The sequence below is a fragment of the Arachis hypogaea genome, chromosome 2 (assembly GCF_003086295.3).
Source record: "Arachis hypogaea cultivar Tifrunner chromosome 2, arahy.Tifrunner.gnm2.J5K5, whole genome shotgun sequence".
Lineage (NCBI taxonomy): Eukaryota > Viridiplantae > Streptophyta > Magnoliopsida > Fabales > Fabaceae > Arachis > Arachis hypogaea.
In genome coordinates this window covers 68884151-68906989 of record NC_092037.1, presented here as the reverse complement: position 1 = coordinate 68906989, position 22839 = coordinate 68884151, and the positions used below count along the sequence as shown (strand labels likewise).

At 38.0% G+C, this 22839-nt stretch overlaps 1 protein-coding gene, 1 long non-coding RNA gene and 1 other non-coding gene across 3 annotated transcripts; 2 read left to right on the top strand and 1 right to left on the bottom strand.

Moving 5' to 3' along the window:
* The first annotated feature begins 8567 nt into the window (after nucleotides 1-8567).
* LOC112763417 (small nucleolar RNA R71) lies at nucleotides 8568-8675 on the top strand. Its single transcript, XR_003182873.1, has one exon. It is a non-coding gene; the product is annotated as a small nucleolar RNA R71 (small nucleolar RNA).
* Nucleotides 8676-16689: 8014 nt separating this feature from the next.
* On the bottom strand, nucleotides 16690-17228 carry LOC112719579 (uncharacterized). The gene is made up of 3 exons (XR_003161859.2): nucleotides 17118-17228; nucleotides 16957-17025; nucleotides 16690-16841 (listed from the first exon to the last, which is right to left on the bottom strand). It is a non-coding gene; the product is annotated as an uncharacterized lncRNA (long non-coding RNA).
* A 2300-nt stretch (nucleotides 17229-19528) lies between these two features.
* LOC112747324 (uncharacterized) lies at nucleotides 19529-21915 on the top strand. The gene is made up of 3 exons (XM_025795286.3): nucleotides 19529-19865; nucleotides 20889-21055; nucleotides 21513-21915. The coding sequence occupies exons 1-3, from the start codon at nucleotides 19679-19681 to the stop codon at nucleotides 21747-21749; spliced, it is 591 nt and encodes a 196-aa protein (XP_025651071.1). The 5' UTR covers nucleotides 19529-19678; the 3' UTR covers nucleotides 21750-21915.
* Nucleotides 21916-22839: the final 924 nt, after the last annotated feature.

Sequence of the window (22839 nt, the reverse complement as noted above, 5' to 3'; positions counted from 1 at the left end):
TGCTTTCAGAGTGGACCATTCTGGATATATTCTATTATGGTCTATCTGAGTTCTCTAAGATGTCACTGGACCATTCTGCAAGTAGATCCATTCACCTAAAAAAAATGCCTGCAGAAGCTCAAGAACTCATTGACATGGTTGCAAATAACCAATTCATGTACACCTCTAAGAGGAATCCTGTGAGTAATGGGACGCCTCAGAAGAGGAGAGTTCTTGAAATTGATGCTCTGAATGCCTTATTGGCTCAGAACAAAATGTTGACTCAGCAAGTCAACATAATTTCTCAAAGTCTGAATGGATGACAAAATGCATCCAACAGTACTAAAGAGGCATCTTCTGAAGAAGAAGCTTATGATCCTGAGAACCCTGCAATGGCAGAGGTAAATTACATAGGTGAATCTTATGGAAACACCTATAATTCCTCATGGAGAAATCATCCAAATTTCTCATGGAAGGATCAACAAAAGCCTCAACAAGGCTTTAATAATGGTGGAAGAAACAGGCTTAGCAATAGCAAGCCTTTTCCATCATCTTCTCAGCAACAGACAGAGAATCCTGAGCAGAGCTCCTCTAGTTTAGCAAATATAGTCTCTGATCTGTCTAAGGCCACTTTAAGTTTCATGAGTGAAACAAGGTCCTCCATTAGAAATTTGGAGGCACAAGTGGTCCAGCTGAGTAAGAAAATCACTGAAACTCCTCCTAGTACTCTCCCAAGCAATACTAAAGAGAATCCGAAAAGAGAGTGCAAGGCCATTGACATAATCAAAATGGCCGAACCTAAAGAGGAAGGGGAGGACGTGAATCCCAATGAGGAAGACCTCATGGGACGTCTCCTAGACAAGAAGGAGTTCCCTATTGAGGACCTAGAGGAATCTGAGGCTCATAAAGAGACCATAGAGATTTCATTAAACCTCCTTCTGCCATTCATGAGCTCTGAAAACTATTCTTCCTCTGAAGAGGATGAAGATGTAAATGGAGAGAAAGTTGCTCAATATCTAGGAGTTATCATGAAGTTGAATGCCAAGTTGTTTGGTAATGAGACTTGGGAAGATGCACCTCCCTTGCTCATTAGTGAACTAGATACATGGGTTCAGTAAACTTTACCTCAAAAGAAACAAGATCCTGGTAAATTCTTAATACCCTGTACCATAGGCACCATGACCTTTGAGAAGGCTCTGTGTGACCTGGGGTCAGGTATAAATCTTATGCCACTCTCTGTAATAGAGAAACTGGGGATCTTTGAGGTACAAGCTGCAAGAATCTCATTAGAGATGGCAGACAAGTCAATAAGACAAGCTTATGGATTAGTAGAGGATGCATTAGTAAAGGTTAAAGGCCTTTACATCCCTGCTGATTTCATAATTTTAGACACTAGGAAGGATGAGGATGAAAGCATCATCCTTGGAAGACCCTTCCTAGCCACAGCAGGAGCTGTGATTGATGTTGATAGAGGAAAACCAGTCCTTCAATTGAATGGGGACTACCTTATGTTTAAGGGTCAAGGTTATCCTTCTGTAAACATGGAGAGGAAGCATGAAAAGCTTTTCTCAATACAAAGTCAAACAAAGCCCCCACAATCAAACTCTAAGTTTGGTTTTGGGAGGCCACAACAAAACTCTAAGTTTGGTGTTGAACCCCCACATTCAAACTCTAAGTTTGGTGTTGGGAGGTCCCAACAATGCTCTGAACATCTGTGAAGCTCCATGAGAGCTCGTTGTCAAGCTATTGACATTAAAGAAGCGCTTATTGGGAGGCAATCCAATTTTTAATTATTTATATTTTTATTGTTCTTTTGTGTTTTATTAGGTTTATGATCATGTGGAGTCACAAAACAATTTCAAAAATTAAAAATAGAATAAAAAATAGCAGAAAAATAGCACACCCTGAAGAAAGAGCTTACTGGCGTTTAAACACCAGTAAGGAGCATCTGGCTGGCGTTCAACGCCAGAACAGAGCATGAAGCTGGCGTTGAACGCCAGAAATAAGTAGCAATCTGGCATTTAAATGCCAGGATTGCACCCTGAGGAAAGCTGGCCTTTAACGCCAGAAACAAGCATCGGACTGGCGTTAAATGCCAGAAACATGATATATTTGGGCGTTTAACGTCAGAAACAAGCTTCAGTCTGGCGTTAAATGCCAGGATTGCATGCAGAGGGCGTTTTACACGCCTAATTGGTGCAGGGATGATAAATCTTTGACATCTCTGGATCTGTGGACCCCACAGGATCACCTCAGGATTTGTGGACTGGTGCACGAAATTGTGATCAATACTTTTCATAAATCAATTAATCCCCGGTAATGAATCCCAAAAACTTGGTGTTCAATACCATGGCATAAACACAACTTCGCACAACTAACCAGCAAGTGTACTGGGTCGTCCAAGTAATAAACCTTACGCGAGTAAGGGTCGATCCCACAGAGATTGTTGGTATGAAGCAAGCTATGGTCATCTTGTAAATCTTAGTTAGGCAAACTCAAATGGATATAGTGATAGACGCATAAAACACAAAGATAAAGATAGAGGTACTTATGTAATTCATTGGTAGGAACTTCAGATAAGCGCATGAAGATGCCTTCCCTTCCGTCTCTCTGCTTTCCTACTGTCTTCATCCAATCCTTCTTACTCCTTTCCATGTCAAGCTTATGCAAGGGTTTCACCGTTGTCAGTGGCTACCTCCCATCCTCTCAGTGAAAATGTTCCTATGCTCTGTCACAGCATGGCTAATCATCTATCGGTTCTCGGTCAGGCCGGAATAGAATCCAGTGATTCTTTTGCGTCTGTCACTAACGCCCCGCCTGCTAGGGGTTTGAAGCACGTCACAGTCATTCAATCATTGAATCCTACTCAGAATACCACAGATAAGGTTAGACCTTCCGGATTCTCTTGAACGCCGCCATCAGTTCTAGCCTATACCACGAAGACTCTGATCTCACGGAATGGTTGGCTCGGTTGTCAGGCGAGCACTCGGTTGTCAGGCGATCAACCATGCATCGTGCAATCAGGAATCCAAGAGATATTCACCCAATCGAAGGTAGAACGGAGGTGGTTGTCAGTCACACGTTCATAGGTGAGAATGATGATGAGTGTCACGGATCATCACATTCATCAAGTTGAAGAACAAGTGATATCTTAGAACAAGAACAAGCGGAATTGAATGGAAGAACAATAGTAATTGCATTAATACTCGAGGTACAGCAGAGCTCCACACCTTAATCTATGGTGTGTAGAAACTCCACCGTTGAAAATACATAAGAACAAGGTCTAGGCATGGCCATGAGGCCAGCCTCCCAATGATCTAAGATAGCATAACAATGAAGATAGCTACCCCTCGATATCTCAATACAATAGTAAAAGGTCCTACTTATAGAAAACTAGTAGCCTAAGGTTTACAGAAATGAGTAAATGACATAAAAATCCACTTCCGGGCCCACTTGGTGTGTGCTTGGGCTGAGCAATGAAGCATTTTCATGCAGAGACTTCTCTTGGAGTTAAACACCAGCTTTTATGCCAGTTTGGGCGTTTAACTCCCATTTTGGTGCCAGTTCCAGCGTTTAACGCTAGAATTTCTGAGGGTGACTTTGAACGCCGGTTTGGGCCATCAAATCTTGGGCAAAGTATGGACTATCATATATTGCTGGAAAGCCCAGGATGTCTACTTTCCAACGCCGTTGAGAGCGCGCCAATTGGGCTTCTGTAGCTCTAGAAAATCCACTTCGAGTGAAGAGAGGTCAGAATCCAACAGCATCTGCAGTCCTTTTTAGTCTCTGAATCAGATTTTTGCTCAGGTCCCTCAATTTCAGCCAGAAAATACCTGAAATCACAGAAAAACACACAAACTCATAGTAAAGTCCAGAAAAGTGAATTTTAACTAAAAACTAATAAAAATATACTAAAAACTAACTAGATCATACTAAAAACATACTAAAAACAATGCCAAAAAGCGTACAAATTATCCGCTCATCACAACACCAAACTTAAATTGTTGCTTGTCCTCAAGCAACTGAAAATCAATTAATATAAAAAGAAGAGAATATGCAATGAATTCCAAAAACATCCATGAAGATCAGTAGTAATTAGATGAGCGGGGCTTTTAGCTTTTTGCCTCTGAATAGTTTTGGCATCTCACTCTATCCTTTGAAATTCAGAATGATTGGCTTCTTTAGGAACTTAGAATCCAGATAGTGTTATTGATTCTCCTAGTAGAGTATGATGATTCTTGAACATAGCTACTTATTGAGTCTTGGCTGTGGCCCAAAGCACTCTGTCTGCCAGTATTACCATCGGATACATACATGCCACAGACACATAATTGGGTGAACCTTTTCAGATTGTGACTCAGCTTTGCTAGAGTCCCCAATTAGAGGTGTCCAGGGTTCTTAAGCACACTCTTTTTGCCTTGGATCACAACTTTATTCCTTTTTCTTTCTTTTTCTTTCTTCTCTCTATTTTTTTTCGTTTTCTCTTTTTCTCTTTTTTTTTCTCGATTTTTTTTCATTGCTTTTTCTTGCTTCAAGAATCATTTTTATGATTTTTCAGATCCTCAGTAACATGTCTCCTTTTTCATCATTCTTTCAAGAGCCAACATTCATGAACCACAAATTCAAGATACATATGCACTGTTTAAGCATACATTCAGAAAACAAAAATATTGCCACCACATCAAAATAATTAAACTGTTATAAAATTCAAAATTCATGCAATTCTTTTCTTTTTCAATTAAGCACGTTTTTATTTAAGAGAGGTGATGGATTCATAGGACATTCATAACTTTAAGGCATAGACACTAAGACACTAATGATCACAAGACACAAACATGGATAAACATAAGCATAGAATTCGAAAAACAGAAGAATAAAGAACAAGGAAATCAAAGAACGGGTCCACCTTAGTGATGGCGGCTTTTTCTTCCTCTTGAAGATCCTATGGAGTGCTTGAGCTCCTCAATGTCTCTTCCTTGTCTTTGTTGCTCCTCCCTCATGATTCTTTGATCTTCTCTAATTTCATGGAGGATGATGGAGTGTTCTTGATGCTCCACCCTTAGTTGTCCCATGTTGGAACTTAATTCTCCTAGGGAGGTGTTTAGTTGCTCCCAATAGTTTTGTGGAGGAAAGTGCATCCCTTTAGGTATCTCAGGGATCTCATGATGAGTGGGGTCTCTTGTGTGCTCCATCCTCTTCTTAGTGATGGGCTTGTCCTCATCAATGGGGACGTCTCCCTCTATGTCAACTCCAACTGAATAACAGAGGTGACAAATGAGATGAGGGAAGGTTAACCTTGCCAAGGTAGAGGACTTGTCCGCCACCTTATAGAGTTCTTGGGCTATAACCTCATGAACTTCTATTTCTTCTCCAATCATGATGCTATGGATCATGATAGCCCGGCTATGGTAACTTCGGACCGGTTGCTAGTGGGAATGATTGAGCGTTGGATGAACTCCAACCATCCCCTAGCCACAGGCTTGAGGTCATGCCTTCTCAGTTGAACTGGCTTCCCTCTTGAATCTCTCTTCCATTGGGCGCCCTCTTCACATATGACTGTGAGGACTTGGTCCAACCTTTACAAAGTTGACCCTTCTAGTGTAAGGATGTTCATCTCCTTGCATCATGGGCAAATTGAATGCCAACCTTACACTTTCCGGACTAAAATCCAAGTATTTCCCCCGAACCATAGTAAGATAATTCTTTGGATTCGGGTTCACACTTTGGTCATGGTTCTTGGTGATCCATGCATTGGCATAGAACTCTTGAACCATCAAGATTCTGACTTGTTGAATGGGGTTGGTAAGAACTTCCCAACCTCTTCTTCGGATCTCATGTTGGATCTCCGGATATTCACCCTTTTTGAGTGAAAAAGGGACCTCAGGGATCACCTTCTTCAAGGCCACAACTTCATAGAAGTGGTCTTGATGCACCCTTGAGATGAATCTCTCCATCTCCCATGACTCGGAGGTAGAAGCTTTTGCCTTCCCTTTCCTCTTTCTAGAGGTTTCTCCGGCCTTGGATGCCATAAATGGTTATGAAAAAACAAAAAGCAGTGCTTTTACCACACCAAACTTAAAATGTTTGCTCGTCCTCGAGCAAAAGAAGAAAGAAGAGAGTAGAAGAAGAAGAAATGAGGAAGAAGGGAATGGCTTTGTGTTCGGCCAAAAGGGGGGAGAAGTGGTGTGTATGTTGTGTGAAAATGAAGGAGTGAAGGAGGGTTTATATAGGAGTGGGGGAAGGGTAGGGTTAGGTCAAGGGAGGGTGGGTTTGGGTGGGAAAGTGGTTTGAATTTGAATGGTGAGGTAGGTGAGGTTTTATGAAGGATGGATGTGAGTGGTGAAGAGAAAGATGGGATTTGATAGGTGAAGGGTTTTTGGGGAAGAGGTGTTGAGGTGATTGGTGAATGGGTGAAGAAGAGAGAGAGTGGTGGGGTAGGTGGGGATCCTGTGGGGTCCACAGATCCTGAGGTGTCAAGGAAAAGTCATCCCTGCACCAAATGGCAAGCGAAATCTCGTTTTGTGCCAATTCTGGCGTTAAACGCCGGGCTGGTGCTCATTTCTGGCGTTTAACGCCAGCTTCTTGCCCTTTTCTGGCGTTTAACGCCAGTCTGGTGCCCCTTTCTGGCGTTAAACGCTCAGAATGGTGCCAGACTGGGCGTTAAACGCCCATCTGCTAACCTCACTGGCGTTTAAACGCCAGTAGGTGCGTCCTCCAGGGTGTGCTGTTTTTCTTCCTATTTTTCATTCTGTTTTTGCTTTTTTCATTTATTTTGTGACTTCTCATGATCATCAACCTACAAAAAAATTAAAATGACAAAGGAAAATAGTTAATTATAAAACATTGGGTTGCCTCCCAACAAGCGCTTCTTTAATGTCATTAGCTTGACAGAGGACTCTCATGGAGCCTCAGAAATGCTCAGAGCTATGTTGGAACCTCCCAACACCAAACTTAGAGTTTGAATGTGGGGGTTCAACACCAAACTTAGAAGTTGGTTGTGGCCTCCCAACACCAAACTTAGAGTTTGACTGTGGGGGCTCTGTTTTTGAGAGAAGCTCTTCATGCTTCCTCTCCATGATGACAGAGGGATATCCTTGGGCCTTAAACACCAAGGATTCTTCATTCACTTGAATGATCAACTCTCCTCTATCAACATCAATCATAACCCTTGCTGTGGCTAGGAAGGGTCTGCCAAGGATGATGGATTCATCCATGCACTTCCCAGTCTCTAGGACTATGAAATCAGTAGGGATGTAATGGTCTTCAACTTTAACCAGAACATCCTCTACAAGTCCATGGGCTTGTTTTCTTGAATTGTCTGCCATCTCTAGTGAGATTTTTGCAGCTTGCACCTCAGAGATCCCTAACTTCTCCATTACAGAGAGAGGCATGAGGTTTACACTTGACCCTAAGTCACACAAGGCCTTCTTGAAGGTCATGGTGCCTATGGTACAAGGTATTGAAAACTTCCCAGGATCCTGTCTCTTTTGAGGCAGTTTCTACCTAGACAAGTCATCCAGTTCCTTGGTGAGCAAAGGGGATTCATCCTCCCAAGTCTCATTTCCAAATAACTTGTCATTCAGCTTCATGATTGCTCCAAGGTATTTAGCAACTTGCTCTTCAGTGACATATTCATCCTCTTCAGAGGAAGAATACTCATCAGAGCTCATGAATGGCAGAAGTAAGTCCAGTGGAATCTCTATGGTCTCATTTTGAGCCTCAGATTCCCATGGTTCCTCATTGGGGAACTCAGTGGAGGCCAGTGGACGTCCATTGAGGTCTTCCTCAGTGGCGTTCACTGCCTCTCCTTCCTCCCAAAATTCGGCCATGTTGATGGCTTTGCACTCTCTTTTTGGATTTTCTTCTGTATTGCTTGGAAGAGTACTAGGAGGGAGTTCAGTAATTTTCTTGCTCAGCTGTCCCACTTGTGCCTCCAAGTTTCTAATGGAGGACCTTGTTTCAGTCATGAAACTTTGAGTGGTTTTGATTAGATCAGAGACCATGGTTGCTAAGTCAGAGGTATTCTGCTTAGAACTCTTTGTCTGTTGCTGAGAAGATGATGGAAAAGGTTTGCTATTGTTAAACCTGTTTCTTCCACCATTATTGTTATTGAAACCTTGTTGAGGTCTCTGTTGATCCTTCCATGAAAAATTTGGATGATTTCTCCATGAAGGATTATAGGTGTTTCCATAGGATTCTCCCATGTAGTTCACCTCTTCCATTGAAGGGTTCTCAGGATCATAAGCTTCTTCCTCAGATGAAGCTTCCATAGTACTGCTTGGTGCATTTTGCATTCCAGACAGACTTTGAGAAATCATATTGACTTGTTGAGTCAATATTTTGTTCTGAGCCAATATGGCATTCAGAGTGTCAATCTCAAGAACTCCTTTCTTCTGACTAGTCCCATTGTTCACAGGATTTCTTTCAGAAGTGTACATGAATTGGTTATTTGCAACCATTTCAATTAGCTCTTGAGCTTCAGTAGGCGTCTTCTTCAGATGAAGAGATCCTCCAGCAGAGCTATCCAAAGACATTTTGGACAGTTCAGAGAGACCATCATAGAAAATACCTATGATGCTCCATTCAGAAAGCATATCAGAGGGACACTTTCTGATTAATTGTTTGTATCTTTCCCAAGCTTCATAGAGGGATTCTCCTTCCTTCTGTCTGAAGGTTTGGACTTCCACTCTAAGCTTACTCAATTTTTGAGGTGGAAAGAACTTTGCCAAGAAGGCATTGACTAGCTTTTCCCAAGAGTCCAGGCTTTCTTTAGGTTGAGAGTCCAACCATGTCCTAGCTCTGTCTCTTACAGCAAAAGGGAATAGCATAAGTCTGTAGACCTCAGGGTCAACCCCATTAGTCTTGACAGTGTCACAGATTTGCAAGAACTCAGCCAAAAACTGATGAGGATCTTCCAGTGGAAGTCCATGGAACTTGCAATTCTGTTGCATTAGAGAAACTAATTGAGGCTTAAGCTCAAAGTTGTTTGCTCCAATGGCAGGGATAGAGATGCTTCTCCCATAGAAATCGGGAGTAGGTGCAGTGAATTCACCAAGCACCTTCCTTGCATTGTTGGCATTGTTGTTGTTTTCGGCTGCCATAGGTTCTTCTTCTTTGAAGAATTCGGTTAGGTCCTCTACAGAGAGTTGTGCTTTGGCTTCTCTTTAGCTTTCTCTTCAAGGTCCTTTCAGGTTCAGGATCAGCCTCAACAAGAATGCCTTTGTATTTGCTCCTGCTCATATGAGAGAGAAGAGAACAAGAAAATATGGACTCCTCTATATCACAGTATAGAGATTCCTTGAGGTGTCAGAGGAAAAGAAAAATGGAAGGCAGAAGTGGAAAATTCGAACTTATCAAAGAAGATGGAGTTCGAATTTTGCATTAAGGAATAGTGTTAGTCCATAAATAGAAGGATGTGAGAAGAAAGGAAGTGGTTTTCGAAAATTAAGTAAGAAATTTTGAAAACATTTTGAAAAACACTAATTAATTTTCGAAAACCAAGAGTGGGAAAGAGATCAAGTGATTTTTGAAAAAGATTTTGAAATTAGAAATCAGAAAGATTTGATTGAATTATTTTGAAAAAGATGTGATTAAGAAAATATGATTAGTTTTAAAAAAAAGATGTGATTGAGAAGATATGATTTGAAAAACATTTTAAAAAGATTTGATTTTGAAAATTAAAAACTTGGCTAACAAGAGAAGATATGATTCAAACATTAAACCTTTCTCAACAGAAAAGGCAACATACTTGAAATGTTGAATCAAATCATTAATTGATAGCAAGTATCTTTGAAAAAGGAAAGAAATTGATTTTGAAAACACATGATTGAAAGGATATGATTTGAAAAAGATTTGATTTTGAAAAACTTTGAAAACCTGAAAAAAATTTGATTTGAAAAACAGAATCTTCCCTCTTGTGCCATTCTGGCGTTAAACGCCCAAGAATGGTGCACATTCTGGCGTTTAACGCCCAAAACTATACCTTTTTGGGCGTTAAACGCCCAACCAGGTACCCTGGCTGGCGTTTAAACGCCAGTCTGTCCTTCTTCACTGGGCGTTTTGAACGCCCAGCTTTTTCTGTATAATTCCTCTGCGGCATGTTCTGAATCTTCAATTCTCTGTATTATTGACTTGAGAAGACACAAATTAAAAATATTTTTGGGTTTTTAATAATAAGGAATAATCAAAATGCAACAAGAATCAAATAACAATGCATGCAAGACACCAAACTTAGCAGTTTGTATACTACTGACACTAATGAGACACATATGAGACACATAAACACTCAAGTCAAGAGAATTCAAAGATTAGAGTAAGAAATCATCAATAACATCTTGAAGATCCTTAAGACACATGAATGAATGCATGCAATTGACACCAAACTTAAAATGAGACTAGAGTCTCAACAGGAAAAATATTTTTTTGTTTTTTTTTTTGATTTTGTAAATTTTTTGTGTTTTTCGAAAATTAAGTGGAAAAAGAAGATAAAGGTATCAAAATTCTTAATGAGAATTCCAGGAATCAGTGCAATGCTAGTCTAAGACTCCGGTCCAGGAATTAGACATGGCTTCACAGCCAGCCAAACTTTCAAAGAAAGCTTCGGTCCAAAACACTAGACATGGCCAATGGCCAGCCAAGCCTTAGCAGATCACTGCTCCAAAAGCAAGATTGATAGAAATCAACAAGCTCTTGTGATGATAAGTTGAAACCTCGGTCCAATGAAATTAGACATGGCTTCTCAGCCAGCCAGACTTCAACAAATCATCATGAAACTCTAGAATTCATCTTCAAGAATTTCGAAAAAAATAAATACCTAATCTAAGCAACAAGATGAACCGTCAGTTGTTCAAACTCAACAATCCCCGGCAACGGTGCCAAAAACTTGGTGCACGAAATTGTGATCAATACTTTTCATAAATCAATTAATCCCCGGTAATGAATCCCAAAAACTTGGTGTTCAATACCATGGCATAAACACAACTTCGCACAACTAACCAGCAAGTGTACTGGGTCGTCCAAGTAATAAACCTTACGCGAGTAAGGGTCGATCCCACAGAGATTGTTAGTATGAAGCAAGCTATGGTCATCTTGTAAATCTTAGTCAGGCAAACTCAAATGGATATAGTGATAGACGCATAAAACACAAAGATAAAGATAAAGGTACTTATGTAATTCATTGGTAGGAACTTCAGATAAGCGCATGAAGATGCCTTCCCTTCCGTCTCTCTGCTTTCCTACTGTCTTCATCCAATCCTTCTTACTCCTTTCCATGGCAAGCTTATGCAAGGGTTTCACCGTTGTCAGTGGCTACCTCCCATCCTCTCAGTGAAAATGTTCCTATGCTCTGTCACAGCATGGCTAATCATCTGTCGGTTCTCGGTCAGACCGGAATAGAATCCAGTGATTCTTTTGTGTCTGTCACTAACGCCCCGCCTGCTAGGAGTTTGAAGCACGTCACAGTCATTCAATCATTGAATCCTACTCAGAATACCACAGACAAGGTTAGACCTTCCGGATTCTCTTGAACGCCGCCATCAGTTCTAGCCTATACCACGAAGACTCTAATCTCACGGAATGGTTGGCTCGGTTGTCAGGCGAGCACTCGGTTGTCAGGAGATCAACCATGCATCGTGTAATCAGGAATCCAAGAGATATTCACCCAATCGAAGGTAGAACGGAGGTGGTTGTCAGTCACACGTTCATAGGTGAGAATGATGATGAGTGTCACGGATCATCACATTCATCAAGTTGAAGAGCAAGTGATATCTTAGAACAAGAACAAGCGGAATTGAATGGAAGAACAATAGTAATTGCATTAATACTCGAGGTACAGCAGAGCTCCACACCTTAATCTATGGTGTGTAGAAACTCCACCGTTGAAAATACATAAGAACAAGGTCTAGGCATGGCCATGAGGCCAGCCTCCCAATGATCTAAGATAGCATAACAATGAAGATAGCTACCCCTCGATATCTCAATACAATAGTAAAATGTCCTACTTATAGAAAACTAGTAGCCTAAGGTTTACAGAAATGAGTAAATGACATAAAAATCCACTTCCGGGCCCACTTGGTGTGTTCTTGGTCTGAGCAATGAAGCATTTTCGTGCAGAGACTTCTCTTGGAGTTAAACGCCAGCTTTTATGCCAGTTTGGGCGTTTAACTCCCATTTTGGTGCCAGTTCCAGCGTTTAACGCTGGGATTTCTGAGGGTGACTTTGAACGCCGGTTTAGGCCATCAAATCTTGGGCAAAGTATGGACTATCATATATTTCTGGAAAGCCCAGAATGTCTACTTTCCAACGCCGTTGAGAGCGCGCCAATTGGGCTTCTGTAGCTCCAGAAAATCTACTTCGAGTGCAGGGAGGTCAGAATCCAACAGCATCTGCAGTCCTTTTTAGTCTCTGAATCAGATTTTTGCTCAGGTCCCTCAATTTCAGCCAGAAAATACCTGAAATCACATAAAAACACACAAACTCATAGTAAAGTCCAGAAAAGTGAATTTTAACTAAAAACTAATAAAAATATACTAAAAACTAACTAGATCATACTAAAAACATACTAAAAACAATGCCAAAAAGCGTACAAATTATCCGCTCATCATGGACCCCACAGGATCCCCACCTACCTTCTCCCTCTCTCTCACACCTTTTCATAACATTCTTCCCCAAACATCATTCACCAATCACCTCAAGCACTCTTCCCCATCACCTCTTCACCACTCACATCCATCCACTCTACCCCATAAACCCCACCTACCTTCAAATTCAAAATCTCTTTCCCACCCAAACCCACCCTAAATAACCGAACCCACTACCCTCTCCCTCCACTATATAAATCCCTCCATCCTTCTTCATTTTTACACAACACAACCCTCTCTTACCCCCCTTGGCCGAAACCACACTTCTCTCCCTCTCCTCCATATCTTCTTCTTCTTCATCTATTCTTTCTTCTTTTGCTCGAGGACGAGCAACATTCTAAGTTTGGCGTGGTAAAAGCATAGCTTTTTGTTTTTCCATAACCATTGATGGTACCTAAGACCGGAGAAACCTCTAGAAAGAGGAAAGGGAAGGCAATTGCTTCCACCTCTGAGTCATGGGAGATGGAGAGATTCATCTCACAAGCCCATCACTAAGAAGAGGATGGAGCAAACAAGAGAGCCCATCCATGGATCTCAAGAGACGCATGAGGAAGCTCATCATCAAGAAATCCCGGAGATACCTCAGGGGATACATTTTTCTCCACACAATTATTAGGAGCAACTAAGGATAGGAGCACCAAATCACTAAGGATCAAGCAACAGAGGCAAGGAAGAGACATAGAGGAGCTCAAAGGACATCATTGGTCCTTCAAAGAGAAGGCGCCACCATCACTAAGGTGAACTCATTCCTTAACTTCCTTGTTCTTATCTCTCTATTTTTCGGTTTTTAAACTTCATGTTTGTCTATGTTTGTGTCTTTGTTACATGATCATTAGTGTCTAGTAACTATGTCTTAAGGCTATGAATAATTCCATGAATCCTTCACCTTTCTTAAATGAAAAATGTTTTTAATACAAAAGAACAAGAAGTACATGAGTTTCGAATTTATCCTTGAAATTAGTTTAATTATGTTGATGTGGTGACAATACTTTTTGTTTTCTAAATGAATGCTTGAACAATGCATATTTTTGATCTTGTTGTTTATGAATGTTAAAATTGTTGGCTCTTGAAAGAATAATGAAAAAGAGAAATGTTATTGATGATCTGAAAAATCATAAAATTGATTCTTGAAGCAAGAAAAAGCAGTGAAGAACAAAACTTGCGAAAAAAAAATTGCAAAAAAAAAGAGAAAGAAAGAAAAAGAAAAAGCAAGCAGAAAAAGCCAATAGCCCTTAAAATTAAAAGGCAAGGGTAAAAAGGATCCAAGGCTTTGAGCATCAATGGATAGGAAGGCCCAAGGAAATAAAATCCAAGCCTAAGCGGCTAAATCAAGCTGTCCCTAACCATGTGCTTGTGGCATGCAAGTCCAAGTGAAAAGCTTGAGACTGAGTGGTTAAAGTCGTGATCCAAAGCAAAAAGAGTGTGCTTAAGAACTCTGGACACCTCTAATTGGGGACTTTAGCAAAGCTGAGTCACAATCTGAAAAGGTTCACCCAGTCATGTGTCTGTGGCATTTATGTATCCGGTGGTAATACTGGAAAACAAAGCGCTTAGAGCCACGGCCAAGACTCATAAAAGTAGCTATGTTCAAGAATCAACATACTTAACTAGGAGAATCAATAACACTATCTGAACTTTGAGTTCCTATAGATGCCAATCATTCTAAACTTCAAAGGATAAAGTGAGATGCCAAAATTGTTCAGAAGCAAAAAGCTACAAGTCTCGCTCATCTAATTAGAACTAATATTCATTGATATTTTGAGATTTATAGTATATTCTCTTCTTTTTATCCTATTTGATTTTTAGTTGTTTGGGGATAAGCAACAATTTAAGTTTGGTGTTGGCATTGTTTTTAGGTAGTTTTTAGTAGGATCTAGCTACTTTTAGGGATGTTCTTATTAGTTTTTATGAAAAATTCACATTTCTGGATTTTACTATGAGTTTGTGTGTTTTTCTATGATTTCAGGTATTTTCTGGCTGAAATTGAGGGACCTGAGAAAAAATCTGATTCAGGCTGACAAAGGACTGCTGATGCTGTTGGATTCTGAACTCCTTGCACTCGAAATGGATTTTCTAGAGCTACAAAACTCCAAATGGCGTGCTCTCAACGCAATTGAAAAGTAGACATCCAGAGATTTCCATCAATATATAATGGTCCATACTTTGTTCGACCTTAGATGACGCAAACTGGCGTTCAACGCCAGTTCCATGCGCATTCTGGAGTAAAACGCCAGAACACGTCACAAACCAGAGTTAAACGCCAAAAACATGTTACAACTTGGCGTTTAACTCCAAGAGAAGCCTCTGCACGTGTAAAGCTCAAGCTCAACCCAAGCACACACCAAGTGAGCCCCGGAAGTGGATTTCTGCATCAATCACTTATCTTTGTAACCCTAGTAGCTAGTTTTAGTATAAATTGAACTTTTTACTACTGTACTAGTGTCTTTTGACCACGTCTCATCTTTCGTCTCAGTTTTAATCTATTTTTCATCTTAGGAGACTAACCACACGGTCTCATCACGGAGTTTCAAAGTTGCATAAAAAGATATTTAATAAGCAAACTATTTTCAAACTCAGTGATTATCATTACCTTATGAATCTTTTAAAAACCAATAGGAAATCGTTCAAACCTTTTCGAAGAAACCATATTTAGTCTTTCAGAAATCTGAAACCTTTCCTTTCTTATAAGAAAAATCTCAATCAGAAATCAACCACGCAATCAAACAACACAATCATTAATTCAGCACCAAAGTTTATTCTCAAATGTAGCACGCCAGGACAAACACAGGCAAGACAGACAAAGAAAGCACAAGTAGGTAGCAATTACAGCAAATAGTTCAAATAGCAGTTAAGAACAGTTTAGCAATTAGGAAAACTAAAACAAGTTCAAACCCAAGCAAAGCATACAAATGCATATGATGCATGCCTGTCTTATGGCTGATGAGGCTCATCTGTCGGTTATCCAGCCAACTCGACAAGTCTGAATTGTCCTTAGACTGTCCCCCGACGTGCATCCCCAAAAGTCTATGCATAGTTTTTTTCTCAAATAATCAATATTACTCAATGAGAGTAACAGTCCCAGGAATTTATATAGTGCCCGATCACACTTACGTCGTAGGGTCAACAGAGTATCGAGTTTTCAACTTGGTACACATGGTGGCAAGCCACGACACTTAATCCAGGGAAACTCGTGTCTCAGATAATTCAATTTCATAAGCCATATAAATAATTCATTCAACATTCATCCATGTCTAAGTCATTCTCAACATCATCATCGTGCATCAATCCATATTTCATTTTCAATTTCCAATTTCATTCAAAATCATATTTCTCAGAAAATCCTCATCATCCTTCTTTTCATTCCGTTCACTAACAATTCCCAATCCAAAACATAACTCTTCCTTTGATAAATAAAGTAATCTTAAACCATATAATGCTTAAAATTAAACCTTTTTAAAATAACTATTTCAAATAAAACTTCTAATTTTATAAAATTTCGGCAGCATCTCCTCTAAACCTCGGACACTGCCACCCTTTTTGGGTCCCATCCAATCATTCCTCAAATCAACCAATTCCAAGTCTCAATCACTTTCCAAAAATTCAACTAGTTCTAATATCAAATTAATTTCAAATCCATCCATTTCCAATAATAAATTTAGTCAAAATTAAACCGGCTCAAATATTAAATCATTTATATAATCAAACTAATTCAAAATTAAACCGCTTCTAGAATCAATTTATCTTCATATTTCAAATCGTTTCCAAAGCCGATTCATTTACATTATCAAAATAACTCCAAAACCAAGAAAAATCACTTTTTATAATAATCAACTAAATAACTTTTCAAACTAATTTCTTTTCAACAATCACAAACTACTCAAGCAATCAAGCAATCAGTCATTCAGTCCAGCAAACAACCACATCTATAAGACAATCATAATCACAGACATATATTTCTCATATTAATATCTATTTATAACAATTCTGTAAGATAAAATAAATTTTAAGAAAACCCTTACCTCAATTAACCGAGTTCGCACAAATTTATCGTGATAATTTCCTCTCCTTTTAGTTCATGGCAGCAGATGCGACTCTCACGCAATTAGAACGGCAATTGCAGCAACCGAAACAGCGGTAGCAGTAATGTTAATCTTCACCGCAGTGACCATGGTTGCAGCAAAATAAAAGATTCAGATTGGATAGGAATTAATAGCAATTACAACCCTGGGGATTCAAGACAAAGTAAGGACTATAATTAAAATCAGAACATGAAAACCACAGCAGTGATAAAACAGAACATACAGATGGACCAAACCTAAGAAAAAGATCAGACCAGTACCAGGATAACAAAATCAGAACTAGTAACAACTTCAACAGTCCCGCGACAACACTAGCATCAATATTCAACCTAATTGTAGCAGAAAATAGAGTAAAAGTAGAGAAGTAGAACGAGTTTAAGGAAGCGAAGGACCTAAAGCAAAGTATAGGCAGCATGGATACCTCTATCAGTGACTAACGCCAGCGTAGAGTTCAGTGGTGGTCACGGCGGCGTCCGACGGCGGCGCACTACAGAGAAACTCGCGGTGACAAGCATACCGAGGCTTCAGTGGCGGTTTCTGGGCGGCAGCGGCGTTCTTCAGCGGCAAAGGCGCGGCCAGAAGCTTTGGAGGTGGCGAATCTGACGAGGATGGTGCCGGCGACACCAGCGGCGACTGTGCGCGGCGGCTGGACGGTTCGCGGTCCTCCCTCCTCGCGAATCTCTCCCCTCTGCCTGTGGCTCTGCTTGACGGCGACGGACTCAGAGGCGGCGGCAGCGGACACGAAGGCAGGGCTTCTCCTTCCTCGGTACGCACTCTGTTTTCTGACGATAGCACAACGACCCAACAGCGGTGGCGGCACGACGGCTCCTCTCCCTGCACCGGCGATGATGGCGATTCGGGATGAGGGCGACGACGATAGTAAGATGCAAGGCAGCTCCTCTCTCCTCTTCCAGTCGCGGCCTCTCTCTCTTTCTCAATGACTCGACGGCGACGGCGGCTCCCAGCCCCGCCGACGCCGCCCCCTTCCTTTCCCCCTCATCCTCTCAGCTCTCCTTTCCTCTCGTGCTCCCTCTTCTTTCTTTTTTTTCTTTTCTTTTTTTTTTCCGTTGGGGTATGTGGGTTCTGTTGTGTGTGGGTGTTGTTGGGGAAAGGAGGTGGCTAGGTTAGGTTAGGGTCAGTGGGTTCAATTTGGGGATTTTTGGGTAATTTAGGTAATTTTAATAAAATTATAAGTATAATGTATAAATTTAAAATATAATTTAATTTTTTAAAATTATTTAAAAGAAATATTATTTTAATTATTAATTTATTAATTGACATTTAATTAAGTATTTTGATTTAAAATTAGAAATAATATAATTAATTTTCTTTGTTTATAAAATTAAAGTATTAAATTTTAAAATCTCAATTATTTAAAACTAAATTATATAAATTTTTTATTCTTTTATAACTGTTAAATTTTATAATTTAAGTATAGAAAATTATTCATTAATAATGAAATTGAGTAAAATTTATATTTTTATTATCAAAATCTGATTTAATTATTTTTAATAAAATAATATCTGAAAATAAATTTTTAATAAATAAATAAATTTAAAATTGACTCATAATAAAATTTTTCAAAATTTCTGGATTTTACATATAATACTCTTTTGCTCATTTTTAATAGTTCATTAATATTTTTTAATAAAATTTTTAAATTAATTTATTTAAATTATACTACAAAAAATATTTTATTCTATGCAAAATAATTTAAAAATAAAATAGCTTAAAAAATATTAGGAGTACTATAAAAATTTGTAATATTCTAATGACTTAAATAAATACATGCATGTACTCAAATTTTAAATAAAATACTCTACATAGTCAATAATAATTTAGAAATTAAAGAAAATATTTTATTCCATATAAAATAATTAAAAAATATATTTTATTCCATACAAAATAATTTTAAAAAAATGGCTTAAAAGATATTATGAGAACTATAAAAGTTTATAATATTATAGTAATTTAGGTAAATACATGATAAAAATATGTTTTCTTTAATTTCTAAATTATTATTGACTATGTAGAGTATTTCTTTAATGTCCTAAGTTATTAAGACATTACAAATTTTATAGTACTCATAGCATCTTTTAAGCTATTTTTTAAAATTATTTAGTATAGAATAAAATATTTTTTTGTGGTATAATTTAAATAAATTTATTAAAAAATATTCATGAGCTATTAAAAATGGGCAAAAGAATATTGTATAAAATTTGAATTGATAGTTTATTAATATTTTAAAGAAGTCTTGTAATTAAATATTTTTATTAGTTTTTTTTAATGCATGAAATAAAATATATATTTTTTAATTTTTAAATTATTAATTTTTTTAATAAATTATTAATTTTTTAATAAAAAATGGACAAAATTAAATCTTGACTAATTCAAATTTAGTCAATTCGAATTAATATGTAAAGCGTGTGTGTATTGTGTAATTCAAATCACCTTATTCAAATTAGTATACATGTAGTGTAATTTTACATAGAAATATCTTTTTGGTTGACCCTGTAATAATTATTGATTTGATTGAATCACGTACATTTTTTCCCAACTTAATTTATATGGATGATTTGCACTTGTAAATAAATTAAAAAAATAAAATTTTTTCACATAAATATAAAACACGTTAATTAAAAATAATTATAAAAATCACCAAAAAACTTCCATTAACTAAAATATTTAGCCGCACATCGCAGCTGAGTTTAATTCTACTTAATTAATTCATTTGTGTTTTAACATTTTTTTTTCTCTTATTTTAGTAATTTGTAAATATCTTATATTTTTTATTATGAGAATAAAATAATAAATAAATTTTTAAAAATTTATATTTCGAATAGGTGGGGGATATCTTTTCCTTCCGAGACAAAAGTGACAAGTCCGACTTGTGGGGGTTGCCACGAAATACGGACACACTCCACAGATACTCTCTCTCTCTCTGCGCTTCAGTTTCAGTTTGAGAAGAGAAGAGAAAGCACAATGAACACTCTACTTTCGCCTTCAGCATCTGCCACAACCCGTGCTTCCTTTCCTCCCTTTTCTTCCAACTTAGATGTTCTTTCTTGCTGTTCCAAGCTCAGAGGCATTGGATTTCACTGCAAAAGGGATTCTGTTATCACTGCACTTCGCTGCAATAGTAGCATCTGGCCCGGTGGCCCTGCCTCTGGTCTCACTTCCTTCTTTTACTTTTTTCCCCTCCCTATTTTTCACATTTTTTGGGTTATTTTAGTGTTGGTTTTTTCAAATGGAGGTTCCGCCATCAAGTTTAGAATCAATTTATTTGGGCACTTTATGTTGAATATGTTCACCTTTGCTGCTGTTTCTGCTACTGCATATTTTTGTTTTATTTTATTTTATTTTATTTTTTTTGGCGCCGGGGGTTGGTCGAATAGGACTAGGTTATTGGATTGTAAAGTATTAATTTAGTTTCCAAAGTTGAAAGATGCATTTTGTTTGACAAAATATTCCAGCTTATGTAAACTTTAGTGCTTATGTTGATTTGGGGTAATTTGTCAAATGAATTACATAGTATTTATTGAGTTCGATTGGGACTAATTGTGAGCATGTTAATCCTTTGGGGCTGAAATATTGGCATTTCAATGTTCACGGAACCTAATTGGTTGTAGCACGCTTTTACAACTTGGAAAATGTTGTGTACAAATAAGAAGTGGGATACCTTGCGATGTGAGTCGGTATAGTGTTTCATAATCTATATGTACACATAAAACAATTCTTAGGTTGCGAATTATATGAATGTGAATTGGGATTGCTGAACCAAGCAGTTTGTTCTTTTCAGAAGATGTGAACACTTTACTCATAATCCATGTTTTCTAGTGTATTTTGTCAAATGTTTGGAAGTTCAAATATGTGGTTGTATAACCACCGGTTGAGTTGTCTCCCTGTGACTTCAAAGGTCACGGATTCAAGCCGTGAAATTAACCACTGATGTAATTATCAGCGTACGCTGCCTACATTACATTCTGAGTGTGGCCTTTTAATAGACCTACATTAACACGGGATGTTTATGCACCTTGCTGCCCTTTTTATAACCATAGGAAAAAGGCAGTTTACATGGACGAAATTGATCCGAAGTTTGGATATTTGTTGAATGGGCTGGTTTAAAGTAGTTTTTGTGTTAGCTTTTCGTGTATTGTTGTCTATCAAGTAAATATGTAACTGAATTATGCAGGCGATGGTGATAGCAGCAGCAGCAGCAGGAGTATTCTGGATGCATTTTTCTTGGGAAAAGCTGTAGCTGAAGCCGTGAACGAGCGAGTTGAATCTGCAGTTGGCGAGTTTCTGAGTACGGTTGGTAGGTTGCAAGCTGAACAACAAAAACAAGTACAGGAGTTTCAGGTAAAGCATCATTTTAACCCAGGCTAGTGTTACTTTGTTTCAGTTCTAGATCAGTTGCCCATTATTCTAAATCTCCTGCTTGTGTTTGAAATACTAGGATCTGGTGGTCAAATGTTTTATCTAGTATGATTTTATCTGATAGAAATTGATGAACAATAGGAGATTCTATTGGTATTGTTCAGCATTTTTGTTCCAATTGGGAAATTTTGAGCTAGTGCAGAATGCTTCATTCATAATTTCTTATGAGTTTTTAATGCCATATGCTAGTTTGCATAAACTTTTCATTTAATAAAACATCAAACCTTTTGTTCTATCCACCGGAACCATCAACCGATCACAGAAATCGATAAATGTGTTCCATGCCATTGCTTTCTTGTTTCTACACTTTTATTTGCGTGGTTTAAACAGATTGAGATGCTTGTATTTGTACCTGTTTTGAAACAAAATGCTTGTGTAGGAAGAAGTGTTGGAAAGAGCAAAAAAGGCCAAGGAGAAAGCAGCACGTGAGGCACAAGGACTCGTTCCCAACTATACTGCTGAGACAGACGTTGCGGATTCAGCTACTTCGAGAACTTCAGACTCCTCGACGGATTCAGTTGTTGCCGTCAAGTCAATTGATGAATCTGAAACGTACACCGGAGCTGCCAAAGGCGAGGATCCCCCGATAGATTCATCGAAGACGGGTGATCAATGAGTGTATAACATGCTTAGACTCTACTGGTTTATCTGAATGTGATGAGTGCCATATGTTTCTTGAAACTAAATAAGTTAATTAAAATAAGAATCATATCCTTTTTTGGAGTACCATCCTTGTTTTGGTGGAACATTTTAATCAAGAGATCAATGCATTCAAATACTGATATGCTGGAGTGTTTTTCTTCCCGATGTCTTAAGAACATTAACTCTAGTAAATGATGAATAAACGAAGTTTTGATAATATTAAATATAGGGTGATATTCTAAATTAGTACCTAACAAATTTTGTATCGGTTAAATTAGTCTCTAACAAATAATATTAACAAATTTATCCATGATATTCCTATTAACAGTTAAGTTCGATTTTGATCTCTATGATTTTGACCGAAAATCAAAATGGATTTTAAAATTCTTTTTAGTTGAAAATCATCTTTAATGTTGAATTTTGTTTTAAAATCATTTTTCTAATTTTCAGACAAAAATATCCTTCCCCAATTTACACACACTGACTCTCCTTTTTTTTCCCTCTCCTTTTCTTTTTCTTCCACCTTCCTCTGTTTCTCATATTCCTCTATACTTCCTCTGTTTTTTCTTTTCTTTTTTTTTTTCGTGTTGGTGAGTGTAAAAAAGAGTGTGTCTAATTTTAGAGATTTAGAGTTAGGGTTGGATAAAAATGAGTTAAGGTTATTTGGGATGTAGTGGTAATGAAATAGGAATGGTGAACTAGATGCAATAGTCATTGGTCAAGTGTGGATTGAGTTTGAAAATGCATAGAATTTGAACGTTGAAATGGTGAGTAAGAGGAAGAAGAAAAAAGATATTCTAGTTTCAAGGATAATTTTAAAACAAAATCTAACGTTAAAAATGATTTTGAAAAAAAAAAATTTGAAACGATTTTAATTTTCGATCAAAATTATAAGAACCAAAAATCGTACTTAATAATCATTTAGTTCTTATACGAAACAATAGTTAATAAATTAAGGTATTAGGTATTAACTTTACTTTGTGAAGGATAATTTATTATAGCTTGAGAGAGGTTGCATTCTTTTCTATTAATTTTGCTTTATGGTGTGTATATACATAAAATCA

Excerpts from the sequence above, each read along its gene's own strand:
- LOC112747324 (XM_025795286.3), top strand. The coding sequence starts at position 19,679 with ATGAACACTCTACTTTCGCCTTCAGCATCTGCCACAACCCGTGCTTCC. Across the intron at positions 19,866-20,888 it reads GCCCGGTGGCCCTGCCTCTG|GCGATGGTGATAGCAGCAGC; the intron begins GTCTCACTTCCT and ends TGAATTATGCAG. Across the intron at positions 21,056-21,512 it reads AACAAGTACAGGAGTTTCAG|GAAGAAGTGTTGGAAAGAGC; the intron begins GTAAAGCATCAT and ends ATGCTTGTGTAG.